Source organism: Chiloscyllium plagiosum, unplaced genomic scaffold, assembly GCF_037043375.1.
Source record: "Chiloscyllium plagiosum isolate Xiang-an unplaced genomic scaffold, Cpla_swu_hap1 HiC_scaffold_2, whole genome shotgun sequence".
Classification (NCBI taxonomy): Eukaryota; Metazoa; Chordata; class Chondrichthyes; order Orectolobiformes; family Hemiscylliidae; genus Chiloscyllium; species Chiloscyllium plagiosum.
Genome location: NW_028270140.1, coordinates 159,325,746 through 159,346,293, shown reverse-complemented (window position 1 = coordinate 159,346,293; position 20,548 = coordinate 159,325,746). Strand labels below are relative to the sequence as shown.

General features: G+C 45.4%; 1 protein-coding gene across 1 annotated transcript in view; it reads right to left on the bottom strand.

The window, feature by feature from the left end:
• LOC122539520 (otogelin-like) overlaps positions 1 to 20,548 on the bottom strand; it is a 57,632-nt gene that overhangs the window by 13,323 nt on the left and 23,761 nt on the right. Inside the window, exons 2-4 of the mRNA XM_087994164.1 lie at positions 19,473 to 19,605; positions 18,931 to 19,111; positions 10,609 to 10,733 (exon numbers count right to left, since the gene is read on the bottom strand). Of these exons, the coding sequence (XP_087850290.1) occupies positions 10,609 to 10,733; positions 18,931 to 19,111; positions 19,473 to 19,605 (439 nt within the window). The remainder of the gene's footprint in view (positions 1 to 10,608; positions 10,734 to 18,930; positions 19,112 to 19,472; positions 19,606 to 20,548) is intronic.

Sequence of the window (20,548 nt, the reverse complement as noted above, 5' to 3'; positions counted from 1 at the left end):
TCCTCAGTGAACACTGATGAAAAGTAATCATTCAGAATCTCACCCATTCTCTCAGGTGCGACACACAGACTTCCTTTGTAACCCTTTGGTGGACCAATCCTTTCTCTAGTTAACCTCCTGCTTCTTATATAAGAATAAAATGCTTTGGGATTCTCCTTAATTCTGCTTGCTAGAGCTATTTCATGACTCCTTTTAGCCCACTTGATTCCTTGTTTAAGACTGGTCCTACTCTTCCGACATTCCTCCAGGGTTCATTCTGTTCTTAGCTGCCTGGACATTCCTTTTTCCTCTTGGCTAGTCGTATGATTTCTCCTGTCGTCCACTGTTCACGAATCTTGACTTTCCTATACTTTGCCTTCAACGGGACATGCCTATCCTGCACTATCTTTAATCTATCTTTGAAAGCATCCCACATGCCAAATGTGGACTTCTCTTCAAGTAGCTGTGTCCAATCCACATTTCTCAGCTCCTGCTTAATTTTGATATAATTGGTCTTGGTCAAGTTTAGTACTCTTCCCTTAGGATCACTCTCATCTTTGTCTACAAGTATTCTAAAACTTACAGAAATGTGGTCAATGTTCCCAAAGAAATCCCCCACCACAACTTCTACCACCTGGCCTGGCTCATTCCCCAATACTAGGTCCAATATGGCCCCTTCCCTCATTGGACTATTGACATACTGCTCTAGAAAACTCTCCTGGATGTTTCTTACAAATTCTATCCCATCCAGACCTCTGACGTTAAGTGTATCCCAGTCAATGTTGGGAAAATTAATATCTCCCATCAGCACTCCCCTATTGCCTCCACATCTTTCCAAAAACTGTTTACTTATTTGTTTTTCTACCTCACACTCACTATTGGGAAGCCTGTAATACACCCCCAACAATGTAACTGTACCCTTCTTATTTCTCAGCTCTACTCATAATGCCTCACGACCCATGTCCTCCTTTAGCACAGCCGTGATATCATCCCTGACCAGCAATGCAACTCCAGCCCCCCTTTTATTTCCCTCCCTGTGAAAAGGTTGCCCCTCAGGTGCCTTATAATCTTTCATCGCTCACCTTAAAATTATGCCCTCTAATTTTGAACTCCCCTAGTCAAGGGAAAAGACCTTTTGTATTCCTATGCACATCATGATTTTGTAAACCTCCATAAGATCAGCACTCAATGTCCTATGCTCAAATAAAAAAAGTCCCAGCCTATCTAGCCTCTCCTCATTACTCAAACCCTCCAGTGTCAGTAACATCCTTGTAAATCTATTTGCACCCTCTCCAGTTTAACAATATCCTTCCAATTACAGGGTTACCAGAACTGTACACAGTACTCCAAAAGTGGCCTCACTAATGTCATATCCAACCACAACATGATGTCCCAACTCCTATACTCAGTGGTCTGAGCAGTGAAGGCAAGCATGCCAAATGCCTTCTCCACCACCTTGTCAACCTGTGATGCAATTTTCAAAGAACTATGTACTTGAACCCTTAGGTCTCTCTGTTCGAAAATACTCCCAGGGTGTTTGTCTTACCAAAATGCAATACCGTCTGTTCTGGTAGACAGCAATAATTCCGGTCCTAAGTGATCCCGCGTTATAAGAAAATCCCGTTATAGCAGCACCATTCAAACCAATGGGACCTGAATAGTGCTATAGCCAACCTAGGTAAGGAAAGTACACGTTCTACAATTATGGCCTAAATCCTTCAATCATGTTATTGCCAATTCACGCTGAAGAAACACACATTATAGCAGAACCAACTCTACCTTGCATTTATCCAAATTAAACTCTATCTGACACTCTTTGACCCAATTATACAGTCATTGAGTCATACTGCATAGAAACAAACCCTTCGGTTCAACTCGTCTGTGCTGACCAAATATCCCAATCGGACCTAGAAATTAGCCCATATCTCTCTAAACCCTTCCTATACATATACCCACCCAGATGCACTATAAATATTGTAATTGTACCTGTCTCTACTCTGGCTATTCACCCTATCCATGCACCTCATGATTTTATAAACCTCTATAAGGTCATCCCCCAGCCTCAGACATTCCAGGAAAAAAATCCCAAGCCTATTTAGCCTCAGCTTATAACTCAAACCCTCCAGTCCCGGCAACATTTCTGTAAATCTTTTTGTACCTTTTCCAATCGAATAATGTCCTTCCTTCTTGCAGGGCGACCAGAATTGTTTGCAAAATTCTGAAAGTGGCCTCACCAATGTCATGTACAGCTGCACCATGACATCCCATCTCCTATATTCAATGTTCTGACCAATGAAGGCAAGCATACCAAATGCCTTACTCACCCCCTGTCTACCTGCATCTCAACTTTCAAGGAACTATGCATCTGTACCCGTAGGTCTCTTTGTCCAGCAACACTCCTCAGGAATATACCATTAACTATATAAGTCCTGCGCTGATTTGCCTTATCAAAATGCAACCACCTCACATTTATCTGAATTAAATTTTGTAAACTTTGATAACCTTCTTCACTGTCCATTATACCATTAATTTTGGTGTCGCCCACAAACTGAGTAACCATGCTTCCTAAGTTCTCATCCAAACCATTTACATAAATGACAGACAACAGTGAACCCAGCACCAATCCCTAGGTAAAAACAATGACTGCAGATTCTGGATTAGTGGTGCTAGAAGAGCACAGCATGTCAGGCAGCATCCGAGGAGCAGTAAAATCAACGTTTTGGGCAAAAGCCCTTCATCAGGAATAAAGGCAGAGAGCCTGAAGCATGGAGAGATAAGCTAGAGGAGGGTGGGGGTGGGGAGAAAATAGCATAGAGTACAATAGGTGAGTGGGGGAGGGGATGAAGGTGATAGATCGGGGGCGGGGGGAGGGTGGCGTGGATAGGTGGAAAAGAAGCTAGGCAGGTAGGACAGTTCATGGGGACAGTGCTGAGTTGGAAGTTTGGAACTAGGGTGAGGTGGGGGAAGGGGAAATGAGGAAACTATCGATGTCCACATTGATGCCCTGGGGTTGAAATGTTCCGAGGCGGAAGATGAGGCGTTCTTCCTCCAGGCGTCTGGTGGGGAGGGACCGGCGGTGAAGGAGGCCCAGGACCTCCGTGTCCTCGGCAGAGTGGGAGGGGGAGTTGAAATGTTGGGCCACGGGGCAGTGTGGTTGATTGGTGCGGGTGTCCCAGAGATGTTCCCTAAAGCGCTCTGCTAGGAAGCGTCCAGTCTCCCCAATGTAGAGGAGACCGTATTGGGAGCAACGGATACAATAAATGATATTAGTGGATGTGCAGGTAAAACTTTGATGGATGTAGAAGGCTCCTTCAGGGCCTTGGATGGAGGTGAGGGAGGAGGTGTGGGCACAGGTTTTACACTTCCTGCTGTGGCAGGGGAAGGTGCCAGGATGGGAGGGTGGGTTGTAGGGGGGCATGGACCTGACCAGGTAGTCACAGAGGGAACGGTCTTTGCGGAAGGCGGAAAGGGGTGGGGAGGGAAAAGGGACTTGGATATGATGCAGAGCTGGGCTGAGGAGTGGCAGATGGAGTTCAACCCTGCCAAGTGTGAGGTTGTCCATTTTGGAAAGACAAATAAGAATGCGGAATACAGGGTTAACGGTAGGGTTCTTAGTGAGGTGGAGGAGCAGAGGGATCTTGGGGTCTATGTTCATAGGTCTTTGAAAGTTGCCACTCAGGTGGATAGAGGTTGTAAGAAGGCCTATGGTGTATTAGCGTTCATTAGCAGAGGGATTGAATTCAAGAGTCGTGAAGTGATGTTGCAACTGTACAGGACTTTGGTTAGGCCACATTTGGAGTACTGTGTGCAGTTCTGGTCGCCTCACTTTAGGAAAGATGTGGAAGCTTTGGAGAGGATGCAGAGAAGATTTACCAGGATGTTGCCTGGAATGGAGAATAGGTCGTACGAGGATAGGTTGAGAGTGCTAGGCCTTTTCTCATTGGAACGGCGAAGGATGAGGGGTGACTTGATAGAGGTTTATAAGATGATCAGGGGAATAGATAGAGTAGACAGTCAGAAACTTTTTCCCCGGGGACAACAGAGTGTTACAAGGGGACATAACTTTAAGGTAAAGGGTGGAAGGTATAGGGGAGATGTCAGGGGTGGGTTCTTTACCCAGAGAGTGGTGGGGACATGGAATGCGCTGCCTGTGGGAGTGGTAGAGTCAGAATCTTTGGTGACCTTTAAGCGGCAATTGGATAGGTACATGGATGGGTGCTTAAGCTAGGACAAATGTTTGGCACAACATCGTGGACCGAAGGGCCTGTTCTGTGCTGTATTGTTCTATGTTCTATGTTCTATATCCCTGGTGGTGGTGTATTTTTGGAGTTGGCGGAAATAATCGGCAGATGATTTGGTTTATACGAAGGTTGGTAGGGTGGAAGGTGAGCACCAGGGGCGTTCTGTCCTTGTTACGGTTGGAGTGGTGGGATCTGAGGGCGGAGGTCCGGGATGTGGACGAGATGTGTTGGAGGGCATCTTTAACCACTTGGGAAGGGAAATTGCGGTCTCATAAATGTTCAGCAAGACGTGAGAGTCCTCATGTACCAATCACTGAAAGTAAGCCTGCAGGTAGAGCAGGCAGTAAAGGCACACTGTACATTGCTTTCATAATGAGGGGATTTGAGTAAAGAACAAAGATGTCTTGCTGTAATTATGCAGGGCTTTGGTTCAGCCACACCTGGAATATTGTGTGTAGTTTTGGTCTGAGGAGGAATTTTCTTGCTTTTGAGGGAGTCCAGCAAAGATTTACCAAATAGATTCCTGGGATGGCATGACTGATGTATGAAAGATTAAGTCAGTTAGGATTGTATTCACTGGAGGTTAGAAGAATGATGGTTGTGATCTCATAGAAATCTATAATATTCTAACAGAACTAGGTTGGATGCAGAAAGGATGTTCCTGATGGTGGAGTCCAAAACCGGAGTTCATAGTTTATGGATAAGGCATAAATCTTTTAGGAGACTGATTAGCAAGGTTAGATCTCATGGAAAACAGGGAGAACTAGCCATTTGGATACAGAACTGGCTCAAAAGTAGAAGACAGAGGGTGGTGGTGGAGGTTTGTTTTTCAGACTGGAGGGCTGTGACCAGTGGAGTGCCACAAGGATCGGTGTTGGGCCCTCTACTTTTTGTCATTTACATAAATGATTTGAATGCGAGCATAAAAGGTACAGTTAGTAAGTTTGCAGATGACACCAAAATTGGAGGTGTAGTGGACAGCGAAGAGGGTTACCTCAGATTACAACAGGATCTGGACCAGATGGGCCAATGGGCTGAGAAGTGGCAGATGGAGTTTAATTCAGATAAATGCGAGGTGCTGCATTTTGGGAAAGCAAATTGTAGCAGGACTTATACACTTAATGGTAAGGTCCTAGGGAGTGTTGCTGAACAAAGAGACCTTGGAGTGCAGGTTCATAGCTCCTTGAAAGTGGAGTCACAGGTAGATAGGATAGTGAAGAAGATGTTTGGTATGCTTTCCTTTATTAGTCAGAGTATTGAGTACAGGAGTTGGGAGGTCATGTTGCAGCTGTACAGGATATTGGTTAGGCCACTGTTGGAATATTGTGTGCAATTCTGGTCTCCTTCCTATCAGAAAGATATTGTGAAACTTGAAAGAGTTCAGAAAAGATTTACAAGGATGTTGCCAGGGTTGGAGGATCTGAGCTGCAGGGAGAGGCTGAACAGGCTGGGGCTGTTTTCCATGGAGCGTCGGAGGCTGTGGGGTGACCTTATAGAGGACCTTACAAAATTATGAGGGGCATGGATAGGATAATAGACAAAGTCTTTTCCCTGGGTCGGGGAGTCCAGAACTAGAGGGCATAGATTTAGGGTCAGAGCGGAAAGATATAAAAGGGACCTGAGAGGCAACGTTTTCACGCAGTGGGTGGTACGTGTATGGAATGAGCTGCCAGAAGATGTGGTGAAGGCTGGTACAATTGCAACATTTAAGAGGCATTTGGATGGGTATATGAATAGGAAGGGTTTGGAGGGATATGGGACAGGTGCTGGCAGGTGGGACTAGATTGGTTTGGGATATCTGGTCGGCATGGACGGGTTGGACCGAAGGGTCTGTTTCCATGCTGTACATCTCTATGACTCTATGACTGAGATGAGGAGAAATGTTTTCATCCAGATAGCAGTCAGCCTGTGGCAAGGATGGAAGGAAAGCCACCCATGATTGAAGGACCTATTCTGACTGGTCCTGTCAGAAGACTTTAATAAAATTGGAGCAAGTGTGGAGGAGCTATCATGTCATCTGGGAGGGGGATTACTGGATGCAGGTTTCAGCCAGTTGGTGGGATGACAGCCTATATCACACCATTGCTACTTTGATTTTTGTCATAGGATTCTTCAGACTACAGAGAATGCATTATTTGCTTTGGCTCCTATTTTTGGTACATAAACATTGATAACTTGAATATTGAGCACTGAAAATACTGGTCTTGGTGATAATCACACTACACTTATCTTGTACATCCATAATGTGTTTCAGGATAGGATCAAATCTTCTTCTCAATTGTTCCTTTTAACTCAAAAACCTGATGATCATAATCCTGAACTTAATTTTAAAATAAAAAGAACCATATTTTGCTAACTGATTATTTTGTTCGTGAATAGGTATTAGCATTTATGTGGAGAAAGTGAGGACTGCAGATGCTGGAGATCAGAGCTGAAAATGTGTTGCTGGAAAAGCGCAGCAGGTCAGGCAGCATCCAAGGAGCAGGAGAATTGACGTTTTGGGCATGAGCCCTTCTTCAGGAATGAGGAAAGTGTGTCCAGCAGGCTAAGATAAAAGGTAGGGAGGAGGGACTTGGGGGAGGGGCGTTGGAAATGCGATAGGTGGAAGGAGGTCAAGGTGAGGGTGATAGGCCGGAGTGGGGGTGGGGGTGGGGGCGGAGAGGTCAGGAAGAAGATTGCAGGTTAGGAAGGCGGTGCTGAGTTCGAGGGATTTGACTGAGACAAGTTGGGGGGAGGGGAAATGAGGAAATTGGAGAAATCTGACTTCATCCCTTGTGGTTGGAGGGTTCCTCGGCGGAAGATGAGGCGCTCTTCCTCCAACTGTCGTGTTGCTATGGTCTGACGATGGAGGAGTCCAAGGACCTGCATGTCCTTGGTGGAGTGGGAGGGGGAGTTGAAGTGTTGAGCCACGGGGTGGTTGGGTTGGTTGGTCCAGGTGTCCCAGAGGTGTTCTCTGAAACGTTCCGCAAGTGGGCGGCCTGTCTCCCCAATATAGAGGAAGCCACATCGGGTGCAGCGGATGCAATAAATGATGTGCGTGGAGGTGCAGGTGAATTTGTGGCGGATATGGAAGGATCCCTTGGGGCCTTGGAGGGAAGTAAGGGGGGAGGAGTGGGCGCATTTTTGCATTTCTTGCGGTTGCAGGGGAAGGTGCCGGGAGTGGAAGTTGGGTTGGTGGGGGTTGTGGACCTGACGAGGGAGTCACGGAGGGAGTGGTCTTTTCGGAACGCTGATAGGGGAGGGGAGGGAAATATATCCCTGGTGGTGGGGTCCGTTTGGAGATGGCGGAAATAACGACGATGATACGCTCTATATGGAGGTTGGTGAGGTGGTTGGTGAGGACCAGTGGGGTTCTGTCCTGGTGGCGATTGGAGGGGCGGGGCCCAAGGGCGGAAGAGCGGGAAGTGGAGGAGATGCGGTGGAGGGCATCGTCGATCACGTCTGGGGGGAAATTGCGGTCTTTGAAGAAGGAGGCCATCTGGGTTGTACGGCATTGGAACTGGTCCTCCTGGGATCAGATGCGGCGGAGACGAAGGAATTGGGAATATGGGATGGCGTTTTTACAGGGGGCAGGGTGGGAGGAGGTGTAGTCTAGGTTGCTGTGGGAGTCGATCGGTTTATAGTAAATGTCCGTGTTGATTCGGTCGCCCGAGATAGAAATGGAGAGGTCTAGGAAGGGGAGGGAGGAGTCTGAAACGGTCCAGGTGAATTTGAGGTTGGGGTGGAAGGTGTTGGTAAAGTGGATGAACTGTTCAACCTCCTCATGGGAGCACGAGGCAGCGCCGATACAGTCATCGATGTAGCGGAGGAAAAGGGGGGGTGGTGCCAGTGTAGCTGCGGAAGATGGACTGTTCCACATATCCTACGAAGAGGCAGGCATAGCTGGGGCCCATGCGAGTGCCCATGGCTACTCCTTTGGTTTGGAGGAAGTGGGAGGATTGGAAAGAGAAGTTGTTCAGGGTGAGGACCAGTTCAGTCAGTCAAAGGAGGGTGTCAGTGGAAGGGTACTGGTTGGTACGGCGGGAAAGGAAGAAGCGGAGGGCTTTGAGTCCTTCGTGATGGGGGATGGAGGTGTACAGGGACTGGATATCCATGGTGAAGATAAGGCGTTGGGGACTGGGGAAGCGAAAATCATGGAGGAGGTGGAGGGCGTGGGTGGTGTCCCGAACATAGGTGGGGAGTTCTTGGACTAAGGGTTACAGGAAGATGAGGCTCATTCCTGAAGAAGGGCTTTTGCCCGAAACGTCGATTCGCCTCATTCCTGAAGAAGGGCTTTTGCCCGAAACGTCGATTCCCTCATTCCTGAAGAAGGGCTTATGCCCGAAACGTCGATTCTCTCATTCCTGAAGAAGGGCTTATGCCCGAAACGTCGATTTGCGTCATTCCTGAAGAAGGGCTTATGCCCGAAACGTCGATTCTCCTGTTCCCTGGATTCTGCCTGACCTGCTGCGCTGTTCCAGCAACACATTTTCAGCTCTGATCTCCAGCATCTGCAGACCTCACTTTCTCCTCATGGTCAAGGGGGCAGTAGGAGGAGGTGTCGACAAGCTGGCATTTAGCCTCAGCGGTGTAAGGTTCGGTGCGCCAAACTACTACCGCGCCTCCCTTGTCTGCCGGTTTGATAGTGAGGTTGGGGTTGGAACGGAGGGAGTGGAGGGCTGCATGTTCCGAGGGTGAGAGGTTGGAGTGGGTGAGTGAGTTGGAGAAGTTGAGGCAGTTAATGTCGCGGCGGCAGTTGGCTATGGAGAGATCGAGGGCAGGTAAGAGGCCAGCACGGGGTGTCCAGGTGGATGGGGTGTGTTGGAGGCGGGAGAAGGGGTCGTCAGAGGGTGGGCGAGAATCCTGGTTGAAGAAGTAGGCGCGGAGGCGAAGGCGGCGGAAGAATTGTTCGATGTCACGCCGTGTGTTGAACTCGTTAATCCGGGAGCGAGGGGGAATGAAGGTGAGGCCTCTGCTGAGGACTGATCTTTCATCCTCAGAGAGGGGTAGTTCTGGAGCGATGGTGAAAACACAGCAGGGCTGGGAGCTAGGGCTTGGTGTGGGGCTGGAGCTGGGAGTGGGAGCGGGGTTGGGCGTGGGGGCGGGGACGGAGATCGGCAAGGGGCGGGGTTGGGCGTGGGGGCGGAGACAGAGATTGGCGTGGGGGTGGGGTTAGGTGTGGTGATAGAGATCGGCATGGGGGCGGGGTTAGGCGTGGTGACGGAGATCGGCGTGGGGGCGGAGTTACGTTTCAAAGAACACCTCTGGGACACCCAGACCAACCAATCCAAACACCCCGTGGCTCAACACTTCAACTCCCCCTCCCACTCCACCAAGGACATGCAGGTCCTTGGACTCCTCCATCGCCAGACCATAGCAACACGACAGTTGGAGGAAGAGCGCCTCATCTTCCGCCGAGGAACCCTCCAACCACAAGGGATGAACTCAGATTTCTCCAATTTCCTCATTTCCCCTCCCCCCACCTTGTCTCAGTCAAATCCCTCGAACTCAGCACCGCCTTCCTAACCTTCAATCTTCTTCCTGACCTCTCCACCCCCACCCTACCCCCACTCCGGCCTATCACCCTCACCTTGACCTCCTTCTACCTATCGCATTTCCAACGCCCCTCCGCCAAGTCCCTCCTCCCTACCTTTTATCTTAGCCTGCTGACACACTTTCCTCATTCCTGAAGAAGGGCTCATGCCCGAAACGTTGATTCTCCTGCTCCTTGGATGCTGTCTGACCTGCTGTGCTTTTCCAGCAACACATTTTCAGCATTAGCATTTATTTGCCTATCAAGTGTAGAAATAGTTGGGGGGGGGGGGGAGGTTATTGGCAAGAGGGGCATGTCTGTGTGCTTAGGGATGAAGAAACTTACTTTTCATAAAATACAAAAAACATCTCCTTTAGTCATTCCACGTTAAATGTTATGAAAATATACCCAAACGTCCACATTCTTGAGCATTTGTGCTACTTTAGCTATGTAGAAAAATACATGGAACATTAGACATCAACATAGAAGGCAACAATACGGCATGACTACACTGCCTTAAATAAAAGTATAAAGATGTAGCCTGAGAAAAGCAAAAAGTAATCCACAAGAAAATCTCAGAAGGAATACTTAGAGAAAAGAATGGACTCTTGAAGAATCCCTCCAAAGACAGTAAAATGATTGAAAATTAATGAGGTCACAGTTGTCAAGCCATCATTGTGAATGGAATGCCGATCCCCAGGCATGTTGTCAGAAAACCACTCCAGCTACCTTCTGGGGTTCAGACGGTTTAGGAGAGTGGAAATGGCAACTGTTGCCAGTATGATTTCATCTTCAAGCCTCCTTGACAAAATCAGAAAGATTCCATATACTAGGTACTTTCCTCAATTTAAACAAAACATATTGACCAATCTTTACCTTTTTGATGATTGACCTTACAAGGTTCATGAACTGGAAACAAAGATGAATTGACACACAGTACACTTGCTTTCCAGGAGTTCACAAAGGCCACTGGAGTAGATTCAATCTGGTTACTCGAGGACCTATGAAATTGAAAAAAAGATATGCAAACTATTGGTTTAAAGAATGGAAAAGCACCCTCTTTGACTTGCACATTAAACTGACTGCTTCACCACTTATTCTCTCCTTTTCTAAAACGTATGCGCTGTGAAAAACTCAAACAATTATCCTCGCAGCCTTCTTCTCTCCAAAGACAACAGTTCCAACTTCTTCAATCCATCCTTATTCCTGAAGTTTCTCACCCCTGGAACTATTCTGATGAATCACTTCTGCACTCTCCACAAAGCATTCATATTTTTCCTATTATGTGACATCCACAGCTGTACAGAATACTCAGCGGAGGTCTGACAAGTGTCTTATAAATGTTTAACATCACTGCCTTGCTCTGTACTCTATGGTACTATTGATAAAGATGAAAACACAGTATGCTTTATTAACCTTGCTTTCTACTTGTCCTGCCACCTTTAAATTCTAAGTACACACACACACCCAGGTTCCTCTGCTCCTGCACCCCCCTTTAGAATTGTACCCCCTATTTTACATTGTCTTTCAATGTTTTTCCAACCAAAGTGCAACATCTCACAATTGTCATTGAACCTTATCTTCCACCTTTCTGCCCACTCCACTAACTTGTCAATGTCCTCTTTCCAGAGTTCCAGACTGTCCTCACAGTTTACAATTCTGACAAGTTTTGTGTCATCTGCAAACTTTGAAATTGTCCATTTTTATTCCGTGATCTACAGAGTTTCTCACAAAACTGTTGTGAGGCACTGTATCAAATGCCACCTTTTTACATATGACTAATTGAGCAACGTTGTAATGCATGCAATTCTCCAGTCTTCTGGCACTTCTCCTAGTCCAGAGAATATCAAAAATTACAGCCAGTGGCTCAATCCATCCATTCCCGACTGCGCACTTCAGGCTGATGGTTTTCTATCCATTGTATGGACCGGATAGTGACCTCAGGTAAAACAAAGGGTGAAGGAGTTTGCTTTTTAATCAACAACTTGTAATGCACGGACATTGCAATCCTGGGCAGCCACTGCTCCCCAAACTTTGAATTCCATCTACCTTTCCATCTACCACTGCTATACTAACTGCTGTGTACATACTGTCACAAGCAAAGGTTGAGGAAGCTCTTAATGTGCTGTACTCTACCACTAACACCCTGGAGACGGAACACTCTGAGGTCCTGTTTATTGGAACTGGCGACTTCAATCAAGTCAATTTAAGGAAAGTGTTGCCCAATTACGACCAGAATATTACCTGGCCGACCAGGGGCCCGAACATTTTAGACCACTGCTACACCACAGTGAAGGATACCTACTGCTCCATCCCCCACCCTCATTTCAGGAACTCTGACCACAATGCCGTGTTTCTTCTCCCAGCTTACAGGCAAAAGCTCAAGCAGGAGATCCCCTCGCAGATACAGGTCCAATGCTGGTCAGAGGAGGCACAGGATCAACTCCAGTGCTGTCTGGAATGGGCTGATTGGGTCATGATCAAACAGTCCACAGGTACCTTGGAAAAGTACGCCACCATCGTCACAGCCTTTATCAGCAAGTGTGTGGAGGACTGCATACCAAGGAAGTCAATCCGGGTGTTCCCCAACAGGAAACCCTGGACGAATCAGGACATTAAAAACCTGCTAAAAACCAGACATGAGGCCTTCAGGTAAAGAGACCCACTCAAATATAAGGAATCCAAGTATGACCTTCACAGAGCCATTAAAACAGCCAAGGACTAATACCAATCCAATTTAGAGACCCAGACAGACACCCGGTGACTATGGCAAGGACTGAATGACATCACAGAGACAGTGTAAGATAGCAGACAATGACATATCCCTCCCAGATTGTCTCAACGCCTTCTATGCTTGCTTTGACCAGACTTTCAGCGGAGAGGTAACACCTATTCTGACAAACCTAACCCAACAGTCACTGCATCAGAGGTCAGACCCGTTTTCCTTTGTATGAATCCAAGGAAAGTGTTGGGACCAGACAGAGTACCAGGCTGTGCACTCAGAGCATGCGGAGATCAACTAGCAGAGGTCTTCTCGGACATTTTCAACCTCTCCCTGCAGCAGGCCACTGTTCCTGCTTGCTTCAAGAGAGCCAACATCATCCCTGTGCCTAAGAAGGCTCATGCAGCATGTCTCAATGACTACCGCCCAGTGGCCATAACTTCAGTGGTTATGAAGTGCTTTGAAAGGCTGGTCATGGCATTAATCAACTCCAGCCTCCCTATGACTCTTGACCCACTTCAATTTGCCTATTGTACCAACAGATCCATGTCAGATGCCATATCACATGCCTTTCATTCCTCCCTGAAACATCTTGACACCAAGAACAACTACGTAAGAATCCTACTCATTGACTACAGTTCAGCCTTCAACACTATTATCCTCTCAAGACTAATTACTAGTGATCTCGGACTAAGCCCCACTCTCTGCAACTGGATCCTCAGTTTCCTGATCACAGGCCACAATCAGTGAAGACTGGGGACAATATTTCATCCTCACTAACACTCAACAGTGGAGCCCCCCAAAAGTGCATACTCAGCACCCTAGTGTACTCACTGTATACCCATGACTGCGTCGGCAAATACCAGACTAATGTCATTTACAAGTTCGTTGATGACACCACCATAGTTGGTTGAATCTCAGATGGCGATGAAACAGACTACAGATGGGAGGTGGAAGACCTGGAAAAATGGTGCACTGAGAACAACCTAGCTCTCAATGCCAGCAAAACCAAGGAACTCATTATTGATTTTCTGCGGGATGTTACTCATGCTCCCCTCCACATTAACAGCACAGAGGTGGAATGAGTGGAGAGTGTCAAACTCCTGGGAGTAGTCATCCACAACAAGCTTTCTTAGACTCTTCATGTGGATGCACTGGTTACAAAGGCCCAATAACGTCTCTTCTTCCTCAGGCAGCTGAGGAAATTTGGCATGACGGTGTACACTCTGGCCAACTTTTATAGGTGCGCCATTGAGAGCATTCTGTCTGGATGTATCACTACCGAGCATGGCAACTGTACCATTCAAGATCGGAGACGGTTACAGAGAATGGTGAACTCGGCCCGGACCATCACAAAGGCCAACTTCCTATCTAGAGAATCCATCCATTAGGCCCACTGTAAAGGAAAGGCCGCCAGCATTCTCAAAGATCCATCCCACCATGGCAATATTTTTCTACAACCTCTACCATCGGGGAAAAGGTACAGAAGTCTGAACACACGCGCCAGCTGATTTCGAAACAATTTCTACCCTACTGTTGTTAGAATACTGAATGGACGCTCAAACTCTTAACATTTGCCTGTACCTGTGCTTTTGTTTTTGCTGATATTTACCTATTATTTACTTATCTGTGCGACTTAACTATGTGATCTGCCTGTATTGCTTGCAAGACAAAGCTTTTCACTGTGCCTCGGTACAAATGACAATAAATTCAATTCAATTCAATTCACGCAAGTTCTCCCTCACTTTCTTTAAAAGCCTTGATTGCATCTCATCTGGTTCAGGTGCATTGTTAAGTGCCAATGATCTATCTTAGTCTTTGTCCTTATTAATTCTGATCCCTCCTCTGTCATTATGGCCTGGGCAGCATCCTCCACTTTTCTAAAGACAGATACAAAGTATTAATTTAACACCATGGGCATTTAAGCGGGCATTGGATAGGCATATGGAGGATAGTGGGCTAGTGTAGGTTAGTTGGGCTTGGATCGGCACAACATCGAGGACTGAAGGGCCTGTACTGCGCTGTATTCTTCTATGTTCTATGTTCTATCTCAGTCATGCATACCCCTTATCCCTGCCTCCATGTGTAAATCCCCTTTTTAGTCTCTGATCAGCCCAATGCTTCCTTTCACAATTTTAACCTCCTTTGTTGACGTTTCCCCACTACAAAAATGAAACTAACTGGTCTGTAATTGCTGGGATTATCCTTACAACTTTCTTGACCAAGGTTGTAGTGTTTGGATTTCTCCAGACTCTGATCAGCCCTACTCTTTCTTTAACCACTCTCTATTTTTATGCCTGTGGTTTCCATTTATGTTAGTTGCTAGTCCTGCTCAAGAAGGTTTTGACTAATGGCAGAGGGATGGGAGACAGAGAAAGGGGAAACGAGGATAGAACAAAATATAGAAGGTTAAAAAGCAAAAACGGAGGCAGAAAAGTTCTAGGAAGAAAAGGGGTTACCTTGCAAAATAAAGCTATGATTACTAATAATATTAAGAAAACAAAGTAAATAGGAGCAGGAAGAGGCCAGCAGGGAGGCTTTTAAAAAGGGGTTGATTAGAGTTCGGGAGAGATATGTTCCTGTGAAAATGACGGATAGAAATGGCAAGATTAGGTAACCATGGATGACAGGTGAAATTGTGAGACTAGCTAAGAGGAAAAAGCATGCATACATAAGGTCTAAGCGACTGAAGACGGACGAAGCTTTGGAAAAATATCGAGATATAGGACCAATCTGAAACAAGGAATTAAGAGGACTAAAAGTGGTCATGAGATATCCTCAGCGAGCAGGGTTAAGGAAAATTCCAAAGCCTTTTATTCATATATAAGGAGCAAGAGGGTAACCAGAGAAAGGGTTGGCCCGCTCAAGGTCAAAGGAGGAAAGATATGCGTGGAGTCAGGGAAAATGGGTGAGATTCTTAATTAGTACTTTGCATTGGTATTCACAGAGGAGAGGGACATGGTGGATGTTGAAGTTAGGGATAGATCTTTGATTACTCTAGGTCAAGGTGGCATAAGGAGGGAGGAAGTGTTGTATATTTAAAAGACATTAAGGCGCACAAGGATGGGATCTATCCCAGGTTACTGAGGGAAGTGAGAGAGGGGCTTTAACAGATATCTTTGCAGCATCCTTGAAAACAGGGGAGGTCCCAGAGGACTGGAGAATTGCTCACTTTGTCCCCTCGTTTAAGAAGGTTAGCAGGGATAATCCAGATAATTACAGACCTGTGAGCCTGACAGTGGTAAGGGAGCTACTGTAGAAGATACTAAGGGATAGGATATATACCCATTTGGAAGAAAATGAGCTTATCAGAGATAGGCAGCAAGGTTTTGTGCAGGGAAGGTCATGTCTTACAAACCTCATAGAACTCTTTGAAGAGGTCACAAAGTTGATTGATGAGGGAAAGGATGTAGATGTCATATACACGGACTTTAGTAAGGCTTTTGATAAGGTTCCCTATGATAGGCTGATGAAGAAGGTGAAGTTGCATTGGGTCCAGGGTGCTCTAGCCAGATGGATAGAGAACTGGTTGGGCAACAGAAGACAGAGATTAGTAGTGGAAGTGAGCTTCTCAAAATGGAGACCTGTCACCAATGGTGTCTCACAGGGATCGATGCTGGGACCATTGCTGTTTGTGATATACACAAATGATTTGGAGGAAGTTGTGGGTTGCCTCATTACCAAGTTTGCAGATGACACTAAGATTGGTGGAGTAGCAGATAGTGAAAAGGACTGTCAGAGAATACAGCAGAATATAGATAGATTGGAGAGTTGGGCAGAGAAATGGCAGCTGGAGTTCAATCCAGGCAAATGCAAGGTGATGTATTTTGGAAGATGCAATTCCAGAGCAAACTATACAGTAAAGGGAAAACTGATGTTGATTTGGAGAGGGTGCAGAGGAGGTTCACCAGGATGCTGCCTGGCTTGGAGGGTGCTAGTTATGAGGAGAGGTTGAGTAGATTAGGATTATTTTCATTAGAAAGGAGGTTGAGGGGGGACCTGATTGAGGCCTACAAGATCACAAAAGGTGGAGGCAGGGTGGATAGTCAGAAACTTTTTCCCATAGCAGAGGATTCAATTACTAGGGATCACAAGTTCAAAGTGCGAGAGTAAAAGTGTAAGGGAGATATACGTGGAAAGTCCTTCGTGCAGAGGGTGGTCGGTGCCTGGAATGCATTGCCAGTGGAGGTGGTAGGGGTGGGAACGATAGTGTCATTTAAGATGTATTTAGACAGATAATGAATGGGCAGGGAGCAAAGGGATACAGATCCTTAGAAAACAGGTGGTAGATTTAGTTACAGGATATGGTTCAGCACAGATTTGGAGGGCTGAAGAGCCTGTTCCTGTGCTTTAATGTTCTTGCTCTTTGTTCTAACATCAGTAATGGGGGAAAATGCAAGTCAATTTGTAAAAGACATGATGATAGGACATTTTGGGAAGCATTAATAAGATTGGACATGGCAAGTCATTTTTAACAAATCCAGGTTGCAAACTGAGATGTAACTAGTAGATAGGTCAAAAAGAACCGGTGGATATGACTCTTTTGGATTTGGAAACATTGCTTCTTTGAAAGTGTAGTGAACCTGTGGAATCTTCCATTACAGAAGGCAAAGGAGGCCATGTCACTCAATATATTTGAAAAAGAGATTGATAAATCTTTTAGATTTGGGAGAAGATTTGTAGCTCGGGTGCTCGTTGTTGTGGTTCTGTTCGCCGAGCTGGGAATTTGTGTTGCAGACGTTTCATCCCCTGTCCAGGTGACATCCTCAGTGCTTGGGAGCCTCCTGTGAAGTGCTTCTGTGATGTTTCCACCGGCATTTATAGTGATTTGTATTTGCCGTTTCCGGTTGTCAGTTCCAGCTATCCGCTGCAGTGGCCAGTATATTGGGTCCAGGTCGATGTGCTTATTGATTGAATCAGTGGATGAGTGCCATGCCTCGAGGAATTCCCTGGCTGTTCTCTGTTTGGCTTGTCCTATAATAGTAGTGTTGTCCCAGTCGAACTCATGTTGCTTGTCATCTGCGTGTGTGGCTACTAAGGATAGCTGGTCATGTCGTTTCGTGGCTAGTTAGTGTTCATGGATGCGGACCGTTAGCTGTCTTCCTGTTTGTCCTATGTAGTGTTTTGTGCAGTCCTTGCATGGGATTTTGTACACTACATTGGTTTTGCTCATGCTGGGTATCGGGTCCTTCGTCCTGGTGAGTTGTTGTCTGAGGGTGGCTGTTGGTTTGTGTGCTGTTATGAGTCCTAGTGGTCACAGTAGTCTGGCTGTCAGTTCAGAAATGTTTTTGATGTATGGTAGTGTGGCTAGTCCTTTGGGTTGTGGCATGTCCTCATTCCGTTGTCTTTCCCTTAGGCATCTGTTGATGAAATTGCATGAACACTAACTAGCCACGAAATGACATGACCAGCTATCCTTAGTAGCCACACACGCAGATGACAAGCAACATGAGTTCGACTGGGACAACACTACTATTATAGGACAAGCCAAACAGAGAACAGCCAGGGAATTCCTCGAGGCATGGCACTCATCCACTGATTTAATCAATAAGCACATTGACCTGGACCCAATATACTGGCCACTGCAGCGGACAGCTGGAACTGACAACCGGAAGCGGCAGATTCAAACCACTATAAATGCTGGAGGAAACATCACAGAAGCGCTTCACAGGAGGCTCCCAAGCACTGAGAATGTCACCTAGACAGGGGACAAAATGTCTGCAACACAAATTCCCAGCTCGGCGAAAAGAACCACAACAGATTTTTAGATATTAAAGGCATCAAGGGATAATACTGAATGGCATAGAAAGTTCAAAGGACTGAATACCCTGCTCCTCGCTTCTATTCTTCTATGTTGGTGCTCAGTTTTCAATGTGGAGGTCATCTGGAGAAAGTAGCAAGCTGAATCAATCTGGTTTCCATGTTGAATTTTCTCAATGTCTAGTTTATTAAATGAGTTTGATAAGATTGGAACCTAAATATTAATGAAATGATTTGGATCGTCAACAAGGAGTTCAACAAGTGTTAATCCCTATAACTGGTAATGCAGTACTACTGGTGAGAATCTTGCCACACTGCTTTTGAAAAGCATAAAAGATCGAAAGATGACTTCAACGTTGAGATTAGCCTCATTGCACTCCTTGGCTGATTTTGCTGCACATCTTGCCATAGCCCATGTCACTCAGACCTTTATAAAATACCACCCGTTTTTTATAATTATCAATCAATGACACTGAAATACAACCTGAACAAACCATGTTAAAGACAATATATAAATATAAAACAAAACAAAACAAAAGATGTTAAAGATCTGAAACAAACAAAAATCAGACATTTCTGGAGAAACCCAGCAGGTCTGGCAGCATCTGTGAAAAGAAAACAACATTAACATTTCAAACTCAGTGATACTTCTTCAGAATATATAAGTTGTTGTTGTGAATTTCATAAATCTGAAAAGCAGCAAAATATTTACTTACATGAAATCATCCAAGTTATTCCTGTTGTATGTTCCACAGAGCCCTCGAGTTTCTGTCATCAGATCTGGTTGGAGTATTACATAGATTCTACCTCCCTTGAAATCATACTGGATATGAAGACCACTTACACTCAGTATCTCAAGAAATATTGAGGAAACCAGGTGAACACTCAAGGTACCAGCTGCACACAAAGACAATTAACAAGTTCTGAGTAAAAATGGAGTCAGGTGAAATTTCTTCATGCAATTAAGTTATCAAAGCCAAAACCTGCAGTACCAAGTACAAATGGACTTAACAAGCAATTAGAACATCCTCTTATTCATAACTCCTCAAATATTTAGTAAGCCATCACTATGTGTATCCAGATCTGGTCAAGAATCATGTTTGAGTTGATCAAGTACCAAGTAACATTTGTACCACACACCCACCTGATTTCCACTCTGTTAAAATTGGATCTATTGAAACTGATGTAGAAATATTAAGAAAGGTAAATAAATTCAAACAAAAACACACAAGCTGAACTCTGAAGCAGTCATTCTTACCTGATCCATGGACAAAAGGAAGCTCAATTTCATTTTGTTCCAGAAAGGCATGGCCAGTTTTTGTAAGCTTTACTGATACTCCAATTGTCTTAAATGTCAGAATGACATATTCAATACAGTTACCGTTATCAGCCTAAGGAAAACAGAAAAACAGATTGGAGAAGTTTTAATTAAGTTTTGTTTAAAGGATTAAACTATTTCTTTCCTGAGGTAGTTGGTTAGCTTGCTAAGTTGTTGGGTTATCATGCAGATGTTTCAGTACCATACTGGGTAATTTCATCAATGCGACTTTCATGAAGCGCTGCTGATCTGTCCCACTTGGTTTTTATGTGGGTCCGGTCTGTTGGGGTGAGTGTCACTTCTGAGTCTTCTGTGCAGCGGTTTGTACACTGGGTTTATCTGCAAGTCTCTGGTTGGCCGGTCCTAGGATAGTAACTTTGTTACAGCTGAATTGATGGTCCTCTTGGTCTGTGTGGACGGACTTGAGGGAGAGTGGGTTATGCTGTTTAGTAGCCAGTTGTTGAGAGCAAAACAAGAACATAGAACAGTACAGCAAAGCAACAGCCTCTTCAGCCCATCAAAGTTTCCATTTTCCAACCAAATGTTGAATTGCAGAACAAGATTCTCACTAGTGGGCACTGAGAGGCCTATTTGTATGCATCAGCATGAATTAAAATCTCATCATTAGTTAATGTCCCTTCATTAGCATGCAGTTTCCCATATCTCCCACCTGCTGGATAGAAACTAGATAGCAACAATTCCCAACATAAAAGTCAGCCATTAGCCAGCAATTCCAGCTAGAATCATCATGCAGCATCAGGAATCAATGCAATAATAGGTGTGACGCACAAGTTATATATTGCAGCATGGAAAGATTTACTCAGTAGGAAATAGCAAACTTCTTCCAAATTTTCATAGCCTGCACACAAGAGATTTGCATTTCATATGCTGGACAACTGAACCTCGTGTAGCACTAAAGATGGCTAGATTCTGTACCTTGAATATTGAAGTGACTAGCTAGGTAGATATTCAGACAACTGATGATGAAAAGTTAACATATATTAACAGATATGATA